Source organism: Rhinopithecus bieti, unplaced genomic scaffold (genome assembly GCF_001698545.2).
Source record: "Rhinopithecus bieti isolate Rb0 unplaced genomic scaffold, ASM169854v2 scaffold_38981, whole genome shotgun sequence".
Taxonomy (NCBI): Eukaryota; Metazoa; Chordata; class Mammalia; order Primates; family Cercopithecidae; genus Rhinopithecus; species Rhinopithecus bieti.
Window position 1 is genome coordinate 2,323,188 of NW_016819573.1, and position 20,538 is coordinate 2,343,725.

At 47.3% G+C, this 20,538-nt stretch overlaps 1 protein-coding gene across 1 annotated transcript in view; it reads left to right on the top strand.

Annotated features, from left to right (window-relative positions):
• Positions 1 to 470: 470 nt before the first annotated feature.
• The window catches only part of SACK1D (scaffolding CK1 anchoring protein D), a 25,186-nt gene continuing 5,118 nt past the window's right edge, over positions 471 to 20,538 (top strand). The window contains exons 1-3 of the mRNA XM_017859130.1: positions 471 to 1,068; positions 13,758 to 13,925; positions 19,644 to 19,768. Of these exons, the coding sequence (XP_017714619.1) occupies positions 502 to 1,068; positions 13,758 to 13,925; positions 19,644 to 19,768 (860 nt within the window). The 5' untranslated portion in view covers positions 471 to 501. The remainder of the gene's footprint in view (positions 1,069 to 13,757; positions 13,926 to 19,643; positions 19,769 to 20,538) is intronic.

Genomic DNA, 20,538 nt, shown 5'->3' on the forward strand with positions numbered 1-20,538 from the left:
ACCAGGGTTGGCTGGAGTTTTACAAGGCAAAAACCGATGAAATGGGAGAAGACTACCCGAGGGTGTAATCAAAGGAGCGGTCCTAATATGATAAGCCGGTATTTTTTAAATGAATGAATACATGGTTAAAGGCAAGGGATAAAGGCGATATGGTTGGCCATGCCAAAGCTCTGAGAGCCTAGGAGCAGCGTGGCCAACGTGTCTGGAAGCCGGCATCTGCCTCTCCTCACTGCCTAGGCCTGACTGTCCCGGGCCTTGTATGGCCGCGCTGTGAGGTGGCCGGCAGGGGGCGCCCTGGGATGGCCAGGAGCCCGGCTCTCCCCGCTCTGTCCCTGCTCTGCGGCCCGTCTTGCCCCTGCAAGTTTAAATTCCGCTTAGCAACCCCAGCATCGCAGCCAATAACGCATGAGGGGGCGGAACTGTAGAGGTTTGCGCCCCGCCTCGCTCCGCTATTGGAAGGAATACAGCCAATGGGAGAATCGAGGCGGGGAGGTGCGGCCAATGGCGCGGGTCTGTTTGATTCAAAGGTTGCCTATAAAGTGGGCCTGCAGGCTGGTTCTTGTCCGAGGGCTGTGGCGTCCGAGTGCCGCTATGGCTCTGTTGTCCGAGGGCCTGGACGAACTGCCGGCTGCCTGCCTGTCTCCGTGCGGGCCGCCCAACCCGGCCGAGCTGTTCAGCGAGTCACGGCGCCTGGCTCTGGAGGAGCTGGTGGCCGGCGGCCCCGAAGCCTTCGCGGCCTTCCTGCGACGCGAGCGCCTGGCTCGCTTCCTGAACCCCGATGAGGTGCAAGCCATCCTGCGCGCGGCGGAGAGGCCGGGAGAGGAGGGCGCGGCGGCGGCGGCCGAGGACTCATTCGGCTCCTCACATGACTGCTCGTCGGGCACCTACTTCCCCGAGCAGTCGGACCTGGAGCCGCCGCTGCTGGAGCTCGGCTGGCCCGCCTTCTACCAGGGCGCCTACCGCGGCGCCACGCGCGTCGAGGCGCACTTCCAGCCCCGCGGCGCGGGCGAGGGCGGCCCCTACGGCTGCAAGGATGCTCTGCGCCAGCAGCTCCGCTCTGCGCGAGAGGTGAGCGGCCCTCCCGGGCCCTGGGTCGCACGGGAGACCCCCTTCAAGAATGGGAAATTGAGGCCTGCTGAGAGCACAGGCCAGGGCGACTAACACCTCAGCTCCCTACCGGAAGGGCGGGCCACGGGGTCCCAGGGTCCCCGACTCACACCCCACTCTGCGTGTCTTCCCCGGATCCCCCGGGCCGCTCCTGGTGGCAGGGGATAGTGGGGAAGCCTCGGTTCCCAAGGATAAGAGTTGTGTCCGGGTTCCATCTCCTAACGTTCATATCCTTGAAGGAGGGACCAGAAGTACTCACAGCTCCAAATTTCAGTTGAAATCAAACTTGGAAAATTGCCGATTTCCCCGGCTGTCAGCCAACGCTAGATCCCACTTTCAGGAGCTTCTTAGGAGACTCATTACCAAAGAACTTACCTAGGGAAAGTTCCAGGAAGGTGGTCTCCAGAGACAACTACGGGGCATTAGGAATCAATTATTATTGCTAATTACTTTCACGCATCTTATGTTGTAAAAAGCAGATAAACACAAGTGGCAAAGTGAGACCCCTGCCACTTTTTCTTTCTTGTCTTTTTTTTTTTCTTCTTTGAGACAGAGTCTCGCTCTTTTGCCCAGGCTGGAGTGAAGTGGCGGGAACTCAGTTCACCGCAACCTCCGTCCCCCGGGTTTAAGTGATTCTCCTGCCTCAGCCTCCCAAGTAGCTCGGATTACAGGTGCCCGCCACCACGCCGGGCTAGTTTTTGTATTTTTAGTAGAGATGGGGTTTCACCATGTTGGCCAAGCTGGTCTCGAACTCCTGACCTCAGGTGATCCACCCGCCTCGGCCTCCCAAAGTGCTAGGATTAAGGCGTGAGCCACTGCACCCGGCCGCCTGCCGTTTTTTCTACTGCCAGAGACTGGAGGGGAAATTTGCCTCTGTGAATGAAAGGGGCAAGGAGTTTTCCATAGGCTGGGTCTGTGCCAGATTGCAGTGGTCTCCTAAAATGCAGATACATTTGCATTAGATCGGCCTCTGTATTCATAGTGGGTTTTGGTCCTACTGTCTGACTCAGTATGGCATGGTCATGGGCACGGTGGAGGTCTTGTCTGCTTGCCAGCCTCGATGAAGCTGCAGCAGGGTGCTGGGGATCAAGGAGGAAGAAGGCAGGCTGCATGTGGGTGTGGCAGATACAGTATGGTGGCAGACACCTTGGTCTGGAACCATGGTCAGGTTGCTTGCTGACTGGCAGTGCCCGGCTTCCTGGCTGTCTGCCTGTGCCAGGGACATGGCAGATAAAGCCCCAGCCGTGGTAAGACTTGTGAGGGCTGGTACATGAGTGTGTCTGACTGTGGGTGAAGATACCAGTGCATTGTCAGGTTGACATGTCCAAGTCCAAGCCCCAACTCTCACCAATATTCTTAATGTTCTTTCCCTGACTGGTGGGGTTGCAGTGGTAGTGGATACAGTGATCTAGTGCCTTGCTTTTGAGGGAGTGGTTGTGGGCTGCAGCTAGGCTTTTACCAGCCCTGAGGTGCTTTGGGTGAGCTGAGGGTTTTTTGATGCACCAGACATTTTCCTTGCGGGTTCAGTGAGAAGATTAAAAAGATGGAAAAGGCAGACTTGTGTAGGTATGCATTCCCAAAGCTCACCTCCAGTAGAACTTGAGCACTTGGAACCTGAAAAATGTAAAGAACTGGTCTATATAGTGAGAGCTGTGGATTGTTCTAGTCTTTTGCCCATCCCCAAATTTTAGTGATAGCAAAGGGGCACTGGAACCAGAGGCCAGAGGGAAATTAAACTCACGTGCTGGCCTGAAGAGATGGAGCCGGGAGCTCAGACTCTCCCTCATCCCACGGGCATTTTGTAATACTGACATTTCCAGATAGAACCTGCTGCCCTAGTCTAGCTACCCACAGTTCCCTCCGAGATGCTATATTTGGAATCTGGGCAGTTTTAACTAAGAAAGTTACCTTTAAATTAAATCCAATGAGTATTGGCTGGGCACGGTGGCTCAAGCCTGTAATCCCAGCACTTTGGGAGGCTGAGGTGGACGGATCACGAGGTCAGGGGTTCGAGACCAGTCTGGCCAACATGGTGAAACCCCGTCTCTACTAAAAATACACAAATTAGCAGGGCGTGGTGGCACGCACCTGAAATCCCAGTTACTCGGGAGGCTGAGGCAGGAGAATTGCTCGAACCTGGGAGGTGGAGGTTGCAGTGAGCCGAGATTGTGCCATTGGACTCCAGCTCTGGGCAACAGAGCAAGACTCTGTCTTGGGGAAAAAAAAAAAAAATCCAATGAGTATTTTCATTGGGTCAAATTATATTTATGCCAAATTATTTGCTTACTCATTGCCTGCTGTGTATCAGACACTACCAGGCCTGGGGCCACAGAAGGCGTCAACCTTGCCAACACTTGAGGGTGGACAGTGTGCTGATGGGAAGCAGTGAGGAGTCTGCTACAGGTACTGTGGAAAGGGCTGAAGAAAGAAAGTCTGTGGAGTGGCAGCGACCTCAGAGCTGGGTTGGGCTTGCCAGACCTAGGGTATGTGGGCTGGCCCACAGGTGTTTAAGGAACTGGAATGTTTGGGGGCAGCCAAATTCCCCATAGCGGGTTAGTTGTAGGAGAGGAAGCTGGAGTAAGGGATGCTGAAATGAGTTGGGTTTGAGACAGTGCTGAATTTGAGGTCCCAGAGGCTCTTTTGTTTTTTTAAAAAAAAAAAAAAAAAAAAAAGCCAGGCATGATATCATGTGCCTGTAGTCCCAGCTACTCAGGAGGCTGAGGCAGGAGGATCGGTTGAGTCTAGGAATTCGAGGCTGTAGTACACTATGACCATGCTGTGAATGGCTACTGTGCTCCAGCCTGGGCAACATGGGGAGACCCTGTCTCTTTAAAAAAAAAAAAAAAGTAATGCTTTCTATTTGCCAGGCACTGTTCTAAGTAATCCCAAGGAAGGTGCAATTATCGTCTTCATTTTACAGCTGATAGAACTGAGGCATAGAGAAGTTAAGTAGCCCCAAAGTCATGCAGCTAGAGAATGAAGGACCCTGTACTCAAATTGAGGCACAGAATGTCTGAACCACTGTTAACAACCACACTCGCTGTGGAGGATTCAGGAGCCTGTGCTCGGGTGGGGAGAGGTGACAGAGAGCAGATCTGGTGGTTGGCTAAGTGCCACCACTGTTTAAGGGCATGCATTGTGTGTCACCTTGACCACATCCTTTGAAGTCTAGTACCTGTGACAGTGAGGACCATAAAGGTGTAGGTCTCAGGCTGCTTTCAGGATGAAATGAAAAGCTGTTCTGCATTGGTGTTGTGATGGCAAAGGTACCTAATGGTGATATGATTGAGCACTGAGAATGGGTCAGTTTCTGTGCTAAACCCTTGACCTGAATTACCTCATTTAACTCTCCAAACCCTGTGAGGAGGCCACAATTAAGAAAAGACCGGGCACAGAGAAGTTAAGTAACTTGCCCAAGATCACACAGTTAGCATGGGACAGAGCTGGGCTCAAGCCCAAGTCTGTCTAGTTCTGGCTCTGAAGCTCACGTTTTTTTTTGTTGTTGTTGTTATTTATTTTTTTTAAGACAGAGTCTTGCTCTGTCACCCACGCTGGAGTGCAGTGGCATGATTTCAGCTCACTGCAACCTCCATCTCCTGGGTTCAAGTGATTCTCCTGACTCAGGCTCCCGAGCAGCTGGGATTACAGAAGCACACCACCAAGCCCAGCTAAATTTTGTAGGGTTTTTTTTTTTTTTGAGACAGAGTTGCTCTTGTTGCCCAGGCTGGAGTGCAGTGGCACAGTCTCGGCTCACTGTAACCTCTGCCTCCCGGGTTCAAGCGATTCTCCTACCTCAGCCTCCCAAGTAGCTGGAATTACAGGCGCCTGCCACTAATTTTTGTATTTTTAGTAGAGACGGGGTTTCACCATGTTGGCCAGGCTGGTCTTGACCTTGTGATCCACCCGCCTCAGCCTCCCAAAGTGCTGGGATTACAGGCGTAAGCCACTGTGCCCGACCACTGAAGCCCACACTCCTAATCCCTACACAGCCTCCCTGCCATGAGGAAGGATTGGAGCTTTGTTGGTTTTCAACAGGCTGAAGGTTTGTAACAGTTGAAGATTGGGACTTTTTAATTTCCATGTTGCGTATTCTATAAACAGGAAAATGACAGTGACTAGACCTGTCCTTTTCAGGAAGAAAACGAGGTGGTCAGTTTTTAGAGGAGGAGGCATTAAGGCTGGCAGAGAACCTCCTCAACCCATCAAGTGGGGAAGGTGGTTCATGATGCCAGAAGAATATAGGTCTCTGGGTTTAGGTTTTGTAAACTAGAGTACGTTTTCCTTTCCTTGGGAAAGATAGAGCCAGATAGATGCTTCTGGTACCTGGAGCAGAGGGATCTATGGGAATCTTTTGGTGGGTGAATGAAGGAACTTTGAATGCCACGTGAAGGGTCCCACTTAACCCCAGAGGTTGGGGCCAGGCTGCAGTAGAGCAGGGTCAGAGCTCAGTGTTTGCCCCGTGCAGCTTTATTTGCCCTCACTAAGGTGGTCTGAGGACCACCTTGCATCTTCAGGAGTGTCTCTGGAAGGAGCCAGAATATGAAGCTCCTTGACCAGAGTATAGGCACAGGAAGCCAGGGTTACTTGGTAAATGGCAGGGCCTAATCCTGGCTTTGCAGCCTAAATGGCTGGTTCTAGCCTAGGTTTTATCCAGCAGCTCTCTGACCACACAGAATTACTCAGTGTGTCTGATACATAAAAGGTGCTCAGTAAATACTGTAGGGGCCTATTATGTGCAGCTTTGCTCCATTCAGCTACATGCTTTGAGGAGAAATAAAGGGCGGGGGGAGGGAGTGGGAGGTAGGAAGAAAAGTAGTTCAGGTGATTCTGTCTGCCTTTCTACTCAGCAAGTATTTGTCCCTGGGTGGCTGTGCCTGGGGGTTGTGAATCTGCCAGCCCCTTCCTTGACACTGTTCCTATATACCTTTCAAAGTGTGGGCATTCTGCCACACTAAATGAGGTACAGTGTTTAAAAACAAATAGTTTGGCCATGCGTGGTGGCTCATGCCTCTAAACCTAGTGTTTTGGGAGGTCAAGGCTGGAGGATTTCTTGAGGTCAGGAGTTTGAGACCAGTCTGGGCAACATAGTGAGATCCCGTCTCTACAAAAAGTTAAAAAATTAGCTGGGTGTGGTGGCATGTGCCTGTAGTTCCAGCTACTCAGGAGGCTGAGGCAGGAGGATTACTTGAGCCCAGGAGTTGGAGGCTATAGTAAGCTATGATCATGCCACTGCACTCCAGCTTAGGTGACAGAGCAAGACCCTGTTTCTAAAAAATAAATAAAAACACAATTATGTGTAGCATGGCTTGAATACAAGCTGGCTGCTTACCAGGTGCTTAGGCGAGCTTCCCCAAAACTGGAGGAAATACTGCTTTGAACCTTTTGAGAACCCATATGTTTGCTTCCTAAGGAAGTTTTCGGATAGTCTTGAATTATGCAGGATATTTTCCCCACGTACTTGCTCTAGGTCCACCCCTCCACCACTGTATCTATTGATGACTCATTCAGCTTTTTGCCTCTGTTGCTATGTGAACTGGGATTTGGCTGGGCTGTGGCCCCTTGCCTGGAAGGGCTATGTAGTGTCATTTTGGCAATGTGCTCATGAATTGGCTGTCCAGCTATTCCTGGTTTGTTGAATGGGAGTGCAGAGGCAAAGCTGGTACCACCAGGAGGTTCCGATTCCTCAGAGTCACCTTTCTTACCAGTGCCTATTCCCTATGCTCTTTTGTTCCAAAGAGGCCCCTTTTGCTATGACCTCACCCTCGGGCATCCTCTTGATAACCCGAGCGTTAGTAGTGAGGATCATTGCATTCCCAGAGAGCCCTGCCAGGAGGAGTAGCAGCTAAGGAATGTGTTGGGGGCCCCTGGCATGTACTTGGATGTATCTGAATTAAGGCTTTCCTGTTCTTGCATAACTTTCCTCTGCATTAGAGTAGAGCCTGTGTGGTGTGATCAGTTTCTGTTCCAAATGCTCGTGTCAGCCCCAAGCAGGGCTTCTCAGCACTATTGACCTTTTGGGTTGGATAATTCTTTGTCCTGAGGGTCTGTCCTGTGCATTGTAGGATGTTGAGTAGCATCCATGGCCCCCATTCACTCGATGCCAATAGTATCCCTCACCCCAGGTAGTCATGATATTCAGTGTCTCCAGAGGGGGAAATAGGGAGTTACTGATGAATGGGCACAGAGTTTCTGTTTGGGGCTATGAAAAAGTTTTAGAAACAGATAGCCTGGGCGTGGTGGCTCACGCTTGTAATCCCAGCACTTTGGGAGGCTGAAGTGGGTGGATCATGAGGTCAGGAGTTCGAGATCAGCACAGCCAAGATGGTGAAACCCATCTCTACTAAAAATACAAAAATTAGCCGGGCATGGTGGCAGGTACCTGTAATCCCAGCTGCTCGGGAGGCTGAGGCAGAGAATTGCTTGAACTTGGGTGGCGGAGGTTGTAATGAGTCGAGATTGCTCCACTGCACTCCAGCCTGGGCAAAAGAGTGAGACTCTGTCTCAAAAAAAAAAAAAAAAAAGAAAAAAACAGATAGTAGTGATGGTTTTGAAAGTAATTATTGCCACTACGTTGTACACTTAAAAATTATTAAGATGGCAAACTTATCTATTTTACCACGATAAAAAATGTCTCCAGACATTGCTAAATGCCCTCTGGGGGCAAAATCGCCCCCAGTTGTGAACTAACTGACATATCTTTGAATGTGTGCAGATCTTTGGTGGAATTCCAAGCATGTTGTACACCTGACCTCACTTTATGACTCTGGGAGGGGAGGGAGGGAAACTGAGGTGCAGTGAGAAGGGGTGATCGGTACGAACTTCCTGCTTCACACAAAGGAAGAAGAGCTGGAATGAGAACTGGAATGACTGGCCCTGAGGGGCCTCTTGGGGCTGCACATGTGCCTGGTCAGAGCCCAGACCTGCCCATTGAGTGTGTATGAATCACTGACTTTGAAGAGCTGGAAGGGGCCTTGTTTCAAGGACACTGAGACTCAGATGGAATGGCTTGTCCAGGGATAGTGACAGAATTGGGACTAAGAATATGAGTAGCTGCCATTTGAGGGCTTTCCATATGCTAGGAACTGCCAATAAACACTATGAGGTAGGTAGTCTCAATCATTCGTGGTGAGCTTGAGCCCATGCACTTCATGGGCTAAGCTACTGAGCCTTTAGTGTTCGTTCTAAGCTCCCAATCATGTGAAGAATTGCCCATTAAACTTGTTTGGAATGATATAAAATACTGAGTGTAGTACTTTTCTTAGATGACTGCAGAGTCACACAGACCTGGGTTGAAATTCCAGCCCTTGTACTTGCTTAAGTTTGTCACCTTGAATAAGTTACTTAACCTCTTCAAGCTTTGGCTTTCTCATCTATAGATTGTGGATGATAGGTAATGGGGTTTTGAAATCTCTAGATAGCACTTTTGAGCTTTTGTGCAAGAAGGCAAGCAGAAAAGAGTTCAGTTCTACTTGGCAAGTAACATAAACAGGGTCTGTGACCTTCCCAGAGACCAAGAAGGCCATCATGATGTCTGCTGTTCAACTACATAGGTTCCCAAGTCCCTTGCTACAAATCAGGAGGGGATAGGAAGAAGGACTGAGAGAGATAGGCTTGTGATTTGTCACCTGAGATGATGTGCACAGGTGCAGTTGCTCCAGATATGGCTGGAGAAGTGCAGGAACAGTGAGGTGCTGCATTAGGCTGGCCATTAGGCCCCTGACCAGCTGGATGCGTCCTCCTCACATCTCCTGTTGTAACTGACTTGCACTGAGTTGCAAATTGCAAATGGGTGTTGATCCTGGAAGGGACTCTTGAAAGTCACCACTCTCATGACTTTCTAGCCCTTAGAGAGTGGGTGGGCTCCACGTAGCACAGACTGGGAGAGTGCCATGACTGTGGGCACTTGATGTGCAAGGGCTGCCTGCCTTCCAGACATGCCTTTGTCCTTTGCACATTATGCCTCAGGAGTGGGAGCAGTGGCCAATTTCCACATCAGTATTCAAGTCCAGGTGTATTTCTGGGCCCACAGGATTCAGCATGAGCACCAGACACCTAGGAGATGCATCCTGGCTTGGAAAGCAGGACTCGGCCGGTTAGTGGATGAGTCCAGGTCATTGCTCAGCTCGGTGAACAGAGTGTCCCTTCAGTCTAGCCCCAGGTCTAATTCAGCTACGCAGGAATTGGTTGCATGAGGGCTGGGACACAGGAATAGGGGGATGGGGATGGGGATTTGAAGGAAGACCTCCCTACTGATTGCTTCTACAGTAGGACTGTGGACTTTTCCTCTGTAAAAGACAAGTACTTTTGACTGGGCATGGTGGCTCATGCCTGGAATCTCTGCACTTTGGAAGGCCAAGGTGGGTGGATCACTTAAGCTCAGAAGTTGGAGACCATCCTGGGTAACATGGTGAGATTCTATGGCTACAAAAATTAGCCAGGTGGGGTGGCATGAGCCTGTAGTCACAGCTACTTGGAAGGCTGATGTGGGAGGATTGCTTGTGCTTCGGAGGGGGAGGTTGCAGTGAGCCGAGATCACACCACTGCACTCCATCCTGGGCGATGGGGTGGAACTTCGTTTCCAAAAACAAAAAATAGATGAATACTTTTAAGAGTCCTGCTTTAGTAACAAAGGAGGGGATGCTGGGTATAGGGGGAGTCAGGGAAAGAAAACCTCCATCAACTCTACACACCCTGAGGGTGTTAAGGACTAGTGTTCAAATCCAACACACAGGAAAGGGTGAGGCTTTAAAACCAAACGGTGGAACAAATAGCAAATTAGGTATTTACTCACCATATAACAAAGGTGTTGCACAATTGTTTTGTTAAGTGGTGAATCAAAATTCAGCTTGGTGGTGCCTTGTGCTGTGGGCTCTTGGGCCCATGCCTCTGGCTCCAGCAGGTCTCTAATCCAGCAGCTGGGCTGGGTTTTTCTGGTCTTTGTTTCCAGAAGCACTGAGGGTACGTGTCCATTGGCCACTCTGTTACCCCTGGCTTGTCTCCTGTCTCATTAGACTGCGTTCTCGAGGGCGGGGATTGACACTAGATCCTCAGTGCTCAATACCTGCTTGCCTCGATTGGGTCCCCCCTGAAGATTTGAAAGAAGAGTGGGAAATCGGAGAGGCAAGCAGGTGTGTGCGTTTTCCTCTTTAGCTTTCTCCTGTGAGTGCTACTCTCATTCTTACACCTGCATATTCCAGACCTCTTTCTGAAGGTTTTACTGCCACCTCAAAATTCGTTTCGAAGCCCACCCCTCACTCTTGCTTCTTGTCTTGTGTTTCCTGTTTCCTTGTATCAGAATATCCCTCTCCCTGTCATCCTCAGCCCATTGCCCACTGCTGGGCTCTCCCATGGCTTCCTTCCCTCTTCTGCAACCTCATTGCTTCTTGCCTGCCACTGATTTTCCTTCTTCCCTCTTCTGCAACCCTCATTGCTTCTGCCATGTCACTGATTTTTCTTCATTTGGTCTCTAGTCCTCCTAAACATTTATTGAAGTTGCTTAACCTAAAGAATATCCACGTGACTGACGTGTTGTAGGTCCTGTGTTGGAGGAGGTGGGGCCAGACTCTGACCTATACCAGTCTCTTCTGGCATCAGTTTCTCCCATCCTGTTGGGATGATAATGAGTTCACTTTGAACTCATTACTCTTATATAGGCAATGTGGGGAAGTTTGAAACTGATTCCTTGGTTGGCATTCAGGGCCTTCTGTGATCTTGCTCATTCATCCATCTTTTCCAGTCATGTCCCGTGACTCCCTTTCATACATGCTGTACGTTCCAGCTAGACTGGTGCATACCCCGTCATTCCCTCCCTCTTCCTTTGTCATCATATGGCTTCCTGTGGGAATGCCTTCTCCTCCCTTCACTTCTCCCATGCCCTTGTCCAAATGTCCTTGTGATTCAGCTCAAATGCCATCTCCTCCAGGAAGCCTTCCCTGCTCTTATCTGGTAAGCATTTGAGTACCTATAGTGCCTATGGTCCACCACTGGAGGAGACACCTTGTTTTTGTTTTGTTTTGTTTTGTTTTTTGAGATGGAGTCCTGCTCTGTTGCCCAGGCTGGAGTGCAATGGTGTGATCTCGGCTCACTGCAACCTTCACCTCCTGGGTTCAAGTGATTCTTATACCTCAGCCTTCCTAGTAGCTGGGATGACAGGTGCATGACACCATGCTCAGCTAATTTTTTGTATTTTTAGTAGAGACAGGGTTTTACCATGTTGGCCAGGATGGTCTCAAACTCCTGACCTCAGGTAGTCCACCCACCTTGGCCTCCCGAAGCACTGGGATTATAGGCATGAGCCACCATGCCCAGCCCCCTTAGTTTAATTGCTTAGGCTATATATATCATTTTGCCTCTCTGCAGCCTGTGTCCTCTCCTTGAGGTAAGTTGGGTCTGTGTCAAATTCCTCATAGCCATCTTTCTGCCTAGTGCAGTGTGCAGCCCACGGTGGGCTCTGAGGAGGTCTTGGCTGCATAATAGCACCCGTTTCCTGCCTTGCCCTCCTGTGCTAAGCCCTTTCCATGCTTTGTTTCACTTAATCCTCACAGCAGCCCTTTGACCCAGATGCTATTAATTGTATCCTCCCGAGGAGGAAACTGAGGCTCAGAGAGATTAAGCCACTTGCCCAAGGTCACACAGCTGGTAGGTGGTAGAGCTGGGTTCTATGCCCAGATCTTTTGTCTTTAATCCCTGCTGTATGACCCGAATGAGTAGGATGAATAGGACTGTCAAAATAGAATGTGTAAAGCCAGTGGAGGATATAAACTTCAGAGGATGCCATGAGTTCAGAAAGAATGTTTCTTGTTTTTTAAATCACTGTGTTCAGTGGGTTTCAGCCTTGTTCTTTACCAAGAATAGCCCACAGCTTACAGCATCATTAAAAGGGGTGGGGAGGGAAAGGCAGCAGAAGAGTAACTGGTCTTCTTGACCCCCTCACAGCAGTGACTTCCCAGGAACTGGCATTTCAAGGTCTCACATCCTAGCAGACCAGGCCCTGGAGTGTTGGAGAAAGACAGCCAAATTGCCTTTTTGTCTCTTCCTTCCTTCTTTAGTTCCCCAAATTCTTAAGGAGTAATGACTGTCATGTACTGTCCTGAGTCCTCTGGGACCACAGAAATGAATCAATCCCATTCAAGAGCCTTTGCTGCAGTAGAAGGAGTGAAACCCATAAATGAATAATCCTAACTTTCAGAAAAAGAGTTAATGTGATTCTGAGAGACAGGCTTTTACTGTTGAAATGGGGAGGAAGGAGAAACCCATATAGCTCCAGACTACAGAAGAGCTCCCAAGCCTTGGTTTCCTTAGTTAACACCCCCGGCTTCTGACTCAGTTTGTCAGGACCTGTTTCTAAGCCTGGATGTTTGGACACCCCCACTGCCTTGCCAGGAGTTTGCTGAGGACCTTGGTTTTAAGCTTGCAAAGGGTGTGATTAGAGGCATTGTGGCCGGAGCAGCCTGTCTTTAAAAGAGCGAGGAAAGCTGAGCAGTGTCTCCCTGTGTTGAACTGTCTGGACAGCTCCAGCTCAGGACTGGTAAAGTGAATAAATGAGCGGATACTAAGGGATCCTTTGTACCTTGTACTTTATGTAACATAGTCATTTAATTCTCGATACAACCCTATTTTGCAGCTCAGGAAACAGACATTTGAAATAGCTGTAATTTGCCCAAGAATGCATGGCTAAAAGGTGGCTCTTAATTGTAGTCTGATGCTAGGTGTGGAAAATCACTTGGGAGGCATGAATGGAGCCACGTTGTTGGGGAGAAGAAAGGCCTACTCTGAGCTTAAGGGCAGAATCCTTAGGAAGTATTTCCCTGTTCTTTGCTGTGGGCTTGCACTGTGGACAATACCAAAGAACTGCAGAGAGAGCCTTTTACTGAGGAGAGGCCAGTGCGGTGGAAGCCATTTGGTTAGAACCTGCCCAACAGACAGCTGATCAGGCCTGGCTGGTGGAAAGAACAGAATGTTAACAAATGTGGTATGCAGTAGGAGGGAAGCAGAAGATGGGAGAATCCATGGGCCTGCTTTGGTTGCTTTCAAGTCATGAGTTGGTGGTGAATGGGGCAGGCCTTAAAAAAGTCAGAGATTAAGATTCAAAACCAGACAACAATTTAAAAAATAGATTTCAAGAATGCTACCCCCCAGAAGGGCCCTCAGAGAGAATGTAAGGTTTTATTTACTTGTTTAATGGACAGCAAACTGAATCCTGCTGGGGAAATCTACAAGCCAAAGATAACAGTGTGTTATCCACAGAACCAGACAGCTTGCTGATCTGAATTAAGCCTGTAAGACAGGGGTTTAGTGGAGGAATAGAAGGTGAATGGAGCAGGTTCATAAGAGAGCAAGGCAGTGGATTGATCTGTATTTTTGAGAAACCTGCCAGCATGGACAGTTTAGCTGGGAGTATTAGCTCCTAGTGACAGCATGGAGTGTTAGCTAGGCCAAGTCAAGATTTGTAGGATACGGGGCCCAGGTGTCTTTGGAGGTGCAAAAGAGTCTATGGTGAGGGGAGCACCAATATTGCAGAAGCAGGAGGGAAGGATAACTGTTGGATAGGGATCATTTCCCAGTTCTGAGTGGAGTCCAGAGTCCAGACAGCATGCTGTAAGGTGGTGTCCTATAAGCTGACCATGTGCTCTTCCCCGTTTCACCTGTAGGTGATTGCAGTCGTAATGGATGCGTTCACAGACATCGACATCTTCAGAGACCTTCAAGAAATATGCAGAAAACAGGGAGTCGCTGTGTATATCCTTCTGGACCAGGCTCTCCTCTCTCAGTTTTTGGATATGTGCATGGATCTGAAAGTTCATCCTGAACAGGAAAAGGTTTGTGGTACACTATATCCAGTTTCACCACAGTCAACGAATGTGACTAAGCATCCATGATCTACAAGGTGGTTGGTGGCAGTGTCCCTGTTTACAAGGAAGGGACTGAGGATGTGAGCAAAGTCATTTGCCTGGTCTTACAGAAAATGGACAGTACCTGTGACCTGGCAATTCTCCTAGGTGTCTACCCAAGAGAAATGAAAATATAGGCCTCCACAAAAATTTGTGTATGAATTTTATAGAAGCATTATTCATAAAATCAAAGAGTGGAAACAATCCAATGCCCATCAACTGATAAGTGGATAAATGATATGTTGTCTATTTATACAATAGTGTACTATTCAACCATAAAAAGGAATGAAGTGCTGATACATGCTACAGCATGGATGAACTTGCAAACATGCTAAGTGAAGGAAGCCAGTCACAAAAGACCACATATGATATTATTCCATTAAGTCAGAATAGGGAAATCTATAGAGACATCGATTAGTGGTTGCCTAGGGTTGGGGAGTTGGAGGGAAGAACGGGGTTATTGCTAACTGATGAGAATGTCCTAAAATTGACTAACGATGATGGTGGTTGCATATATCTGTGGATATATAAAAAACTACAGAATTTGTGTTAATTGTATGATCTGTGAATTAGATCTCAATTAAGCTGTTGAAAGAAATGTTAGGATTCAAGACCTTGGCCTCTCCCCTGTACCGTCCTGCCTCTTCAATAGAGCCTGGACCAGCTCCCTTGTTGAAGACCCGAAGGCCACCCTGGAAGCTGCTGCTTTTGACAGTAGTTCCAGGAGGCTGCCCTTTTAATCACGGCAACCAGTATTTGTTGAGCTCCCACTCTGTATTTGGCACTGCTGCATGCTTTTTTTTTCTGAGACAGAGTCTTACTCTGTCGCCAAGGTGGCAGTGCAGTAGCACAATCTAGCCTCACTGCACCATCCCTCTCCCAGGTTCAAGCGATTATCCTGCCTCAGTCTCCCAAGTGGCTGGGATTACAGGTGTGCACCACCACACCTGGCTAATTTTTGTATTTTTAGTAGAGATAGGGTTTTGCCATGTTGTCCAAGCTGGTCTTGAACTCCTACCTCAGGTGATCTGCCTGCCTCGGCCTCCCAAAGTGCTGGGATTACAGGTATTAGGCCCCACCCCCAGTCTGCTCTGTGTTTTTAACAGATTTTATGTAACTGAATCCTGGCAGCAGCCCTATCAGGTAAGTGGCATCTGTGTTTCAGATCAGGAAATAGTGACATAGAGAACCCAAGTGTCCACAACTGGGGTCTGCCTCCTCCTATCTCGGCCTCCAACCCCAGTGTCTGTAATCACTATCACATGCTGCTGCTGTTCATTTCTCATTATTGTAAAATTAGATTTTATGTCTATTTCTCTGATTCTAAAAATAATCTAAGTGTTTCAATGGAAGCCTATACAACATAGCTAGCTTGGTCACTTTCATGGAAAGAAGCAAGAAAAATTGTCATATTTATTACAGAATTTTTTTTTGTTCTGTTTTGTTTTTTTGAGATGGAATTTCACACTTGTTGCCCAGGCTGGAGTGCAATGGCACAATCTCAGCTCACTGCAATCTCTGCCTCCCGGGTTCAAGCAATTCTTCTGCCTCAGCCTCCTGAGTAGCTAGGATTACAGGTGCTCGCCACCACACCCAGCTAATTTTTTGTATTTTTAATAGAGACGGGGTTTTACCATGTTGGTCAGGCTGGTCTCAAACTCCTGACCTCAAGTGATCCACCCGCCTTGGCCTCCCAAATTGCTGGGATTACAGGCGTGACCCACCCACGCCTGGCCCAGAATTTGTTTTTTGAAAATTAAGCAACCCATCGCTTCTCAGCCTTTTGGCTAAGATCAAGTGTAAAAATTAGGCAACTTAACCTGTGAGCTTCAGAACTTTATTTGTTCATCACCTATCTGAGCATCTATTATGCACCGGGTACTAGATATAAAGCAGTCAGCAAAACGAATTTAGTCTTTGGTACTGTAAGTTATTGCCTAAGAGACTAACTTACCACCTTGTTATTACCAAGCAATTTGATTTACAGAATTCAGATTCTCCCACAGAGTTCTTGTTGATTGCCTCATGATAAAGACAGGATTGGGGTTTATTTTTTTTTTTGAGACGGAGTCTCACTCTGTCGCCCAGGCTGGAGTGCAGTGGCGCAATCTGGGCTCACTGCAAGCTCCGCCTCCCAGGTTCACGCCATTCTCCTGCCTCAGCCTCCCCAGTAGCTGGGACTACAGGCGCCCACCACCTCGCCTGGCTGGTTTTTTGTATTTTTTTTTTAGTAGAGACGGGGTTTCACCGTGTTAGCCAGGATGGTCTCGATCTCCTGACCTCGTGATCCGCCCGTCTCGGCCTCCCAAAGTGCTGGGATTACAGGCTTGAGCCACCACGCCTGGCCTAGGGTTGGGGTTTAGAGACCAATTGAGATGAGACAGCCATGTAACCCAACAGGTGGTTAGAAAATGAGGCCAGGTGGACCCAAGGAAGATACACTTTGGCATGGAAAAGAACATTATCATCTAGCCAGGTGAAGAAATTGAAGGTGTCAGTGTTTAATTTCAAGGCGCTCTTTCTATAATTAAAGCTGTGCATTAGCAGAGAAATCACAGAATTGTTCTGGCCACAACTTTGATCAAGTGATTTTCTCTGATTTATCTACTAGACAGAAATCTATGAGCAGGTACCGGTTCAGGTGCCTACTGTTGGTTGCTGCCTTCATAGGTGTCCAGATCCTCTGTAGGGGTATTTAAGAAGGCCTATTTCTCTGGCTTCCCCGTTTTTTGTGGTCTTACTCCTTCCTGGGGAAGCACTGTCTTCCCTGGTTGCTTGTGTCTCCTGTGCCTGTCTGTGCTAGTGAATTTGTGCCCTTGCCGTATGGGGGCTGATTTCCCCATGCTTTGCCTCTGTAGCTGGTTCAGAATGTTGGGTTGTGCTGTCTGTAGGAACTTGGTCACACATTGATGTGCAGGTACTCACAAGTGCTTTGGCCATGATCACAGAGGTGTGTACAACATGCAGATGTGTGTCAAAGGGAAAGATACACAAAACCACACCTAATCTGCCCATAATGGTATGTTTTATGCTTATTATATGTTGATCCTTTAAGACTTGGCTCAGGGATCATCACCTCCTCCAGGAAGCTCTCCTTCCACCAAGTCCAGGTGTATCTCTATGACATTTCCTAGTTGTCTTTTTTTTTTTTTAATTTTATTTTGAAATAATTTAAGATTTATAAAGAAGTTACAAAAATAATGTAAGAAATTCCTGAATACTCTTAGTCCAAGTTCTCCACATGTTAACATCTTACAAACCTTAGTACAAATAACAAAATCAGGAAATAAACTTGATATCAATACTATCTAATTTACAAAGTTATACATTTCCCGGTCATTCCACTAATGCCCTTTTTCTGGTCCAGGATCCAATCCAGTCTAGGATCACACCCTACATTTAGTTGTCAAGTCTCCTGCATATCATTTAATCTGGAACTGTTTCTCCATCTTTCTTCGTCTTTTAGGGTCTTGACCCGCCCCCCCCCCCAACTGCCCCCCCTTTTTTTTTTTTTTTTTAAAGAAATGAGGTCTCACTATATTGCCTAGGCTGGTCTTGAACTCCTGGACTCAACTGATCCCCTTGAATCAATTAGCCTCCCAAGTAGCTGGAACGACAGACATTTGCCACTGTGCCCGGCTGGGGCTTGACACCTTTAAAGAATACTAGCTAGCAGGGCATGGTGGCTCACGCCTGTAATCCAAGCACTTTGGGAGGCCGAGGTGGGCGGATCACCTGAGGTCAGGAGTTTGAGACCAGCTTGGCCAACATGGCGAAACCCCGTCTCTACTAAAAATACACAAAAATTAACTGGGCTTGGTGGCAGATGCCTGTAGTCCCAGCTACTTGGGATGCTGAGGCAGGAGAATCACTTGAACCTGGGAGATGGAGGTTGCAGTGAGCCGAGATCATGCCACTGCACTCCAGCCTGGGCAACAGAGTCAGACTCCACCTCAGGAAAAAAAAAAAAAAAACTAGCCAATTTTTTGTAGAATTTGGGTTTGTCTGATGTTTTCTCAAAGTTAAATTCAGATTACGCATTTGATAAGAAGACCACAGAAGTGGTATTATGTCTTGCCATAGTTTTGTTTTGTGTTTTATTTTTAGCTTATTTTGAATATTGATAGATTAACGGAAGTTGCAAAGATTGCACAGAAAAGTTTCATGTACCCTTCACCCAGTTTCCCCAAATGTTACATCTTATGTAACTTATGGTACAATGTCAAAACCTGGAAATTGACATTGGTACAATGTGTGTATACAGCTTTGTGCCATGTTATCATCATGCATGCACATCCAGACAGCAGTTTCCATCACCACAAAGATCTCCCTCCTCCTTCTCCTTTATATAGTCACATCACTCCCCTCTCTTTAACCCCTAGCAACCACTAATTTGTTCTCTATTTCTATAATTTTGTCATTTACAGTCTATTATATAAATGGAATTATACAGTATGTAACTTTCAAGATTGGCTTTTTTCCCCTCATCACAGTGCTTTTGAAATCCATCCAAGTTGTGCATGTATCAACAGTTTGTTCCTTTTCATTGCTGAGTATTTATGGTATCTTATACCATTCAGCCACTGAAGGACATTTGGATAGTTTCCAGTTTTTGTCTATTATGAATAAAGTTGCTGTGAACATGTGTAGAGGTTTTGTGTGGATATAGGTTTTCATTTCTCTGGATGCTGTTACGTGTTATTGTAGTTTCTAAATCATTCAATTAGTTTCTCTCTCTTATTCTAGTCCTTGAAGGTAAGGAGCATGCCTTACATCTCTGTTGTCTCAGGGCTTGGCACATAGTAGGGGCTCTCTATGTTTATGGAATCAATGAGTCAAACAAAAATGTTACACATTTAATTTAAATGTGTAAGATTTCTAATGATATAGAGCCACTGGTCTGCTCCAGAGAATGCAAATTGTTGTAGTATTTTGTATGCCATTGTTTATACATTTATATGTGTCATTTTACAGGAATAATTATGCATACATGTGCAATATATCGCCCCAGCATACCACCACCAGTGTACCTTTTTGGTAATTATGTATTTGTAGGAGATGTGACATTGCTCATTAAGCCATATGTGATATGAGTGTTTCTGCCTCAGCATGCCTGTACTAGAGAACGCATATCCTATGTTCCTCTTCTCCATACCCATTATGGTGTTGAGGGTGAGTGAGGATGGACTGGTACTCTGACGTGATACCATTAAACAAACAAGTTGGAGGAAAATCAGCTTAGCTTCTTTCAGATTTTGTTAAAATATTCTTTATTACTGGCGTGTTTTCTTTGATGATTTTATCCCACACATTTTGCTTCAGAATCATTTCTCGAATTCTGTTGTTTAGTATCCCAAAAAGGTTCGAAAAGAAGGCATACACACATGAACTAAGGGTCTCAAAAGTAAATATAAGAAAAGAACAGATGAGAAGAAGGACCAAATGTAGACGTAACATCACTTGAGGCTTGAGAACTGTCTGGCTAGTGTACCGTGTGTACTGTCACTAAATGGTAACCCGAAGCCACGCATCTGCCAATAATTGTATCTGGGAATTGTAAACTCAGCCTTTTTGTCCTAATGATTTGCTCAACGGATGAGTATTGCTGAATTGTTCGTTTATATTTCTCCCACTCCCCACCAACAGTTGATGACAGTTCGGACTATCACAGGAAATATCTACTATGCAAGGTCAGGAACTAAAATTATTGGGAAGGTTCACGAAAAGTTCACCTTGATTGATGGCATCCGCGTGGCAACAGGCTCCTACAGGTACGTTTCTAACCCGTCCAAGGCTTATTAATCTAAACTCTTAAGAAGAAGCATGTCATGTAAAGGTAAAAGCCTTTTCCTCTCAATGGGAGCCTGTATGGCCATGCATTCTGATATGCACGCATCTGTGTATACGAGCTGGTTATCAAAGCCTCCTGTTAGAGGCAGTTTGGGTGGGGGTCACCTCCCCTGTCTTGTAGTCCATAGATTAAAATGCAGAAGTTGAACTTGTATTGAGACAACACAGTCAGCAAGTCCTAGATTTCAAGCCTTGACCCAGGTCTGCAGGGGATGAATTGGGGGTTAACAGCAACACACAATCTGGAATCCTGGTTCCTTAGGGCTCTGGACCTAGCTTACCCTGGTCACTCGAAGGTAGGGGCAGTTGCAGGCATCTCCATTAATGTTGAAGGCAGAGCCAGAGCTGTCAGCTTTAGACTCAAATCCTGTATGTTGCTTCAAGCCTTGTAATTTAGCAGTTTAGTCTAGAAAATACTGATTATGTTTCTGACCCACCTTTGAAGTCTCACATTGGCAATGGCATCTTAAGGTAGAGAGCAGGGAGGTTGAAGAGAGGGTGGGGATAATGAGTGGTTTACATCAGTCTCTAGAATTTGTGCCATTTTTACGTATGTGGCTCCAATGGTTGTATGTTTTGCTGCCTCTGCAGTAGATTGTCTTTAATGGTTTGCATGAGGTGTGTCTGTAGAATTTTAAAAAGAGACCGGGCGCGGTGGCTCAAGCCTGTAATCCCAGCACTTTGGGAGGCC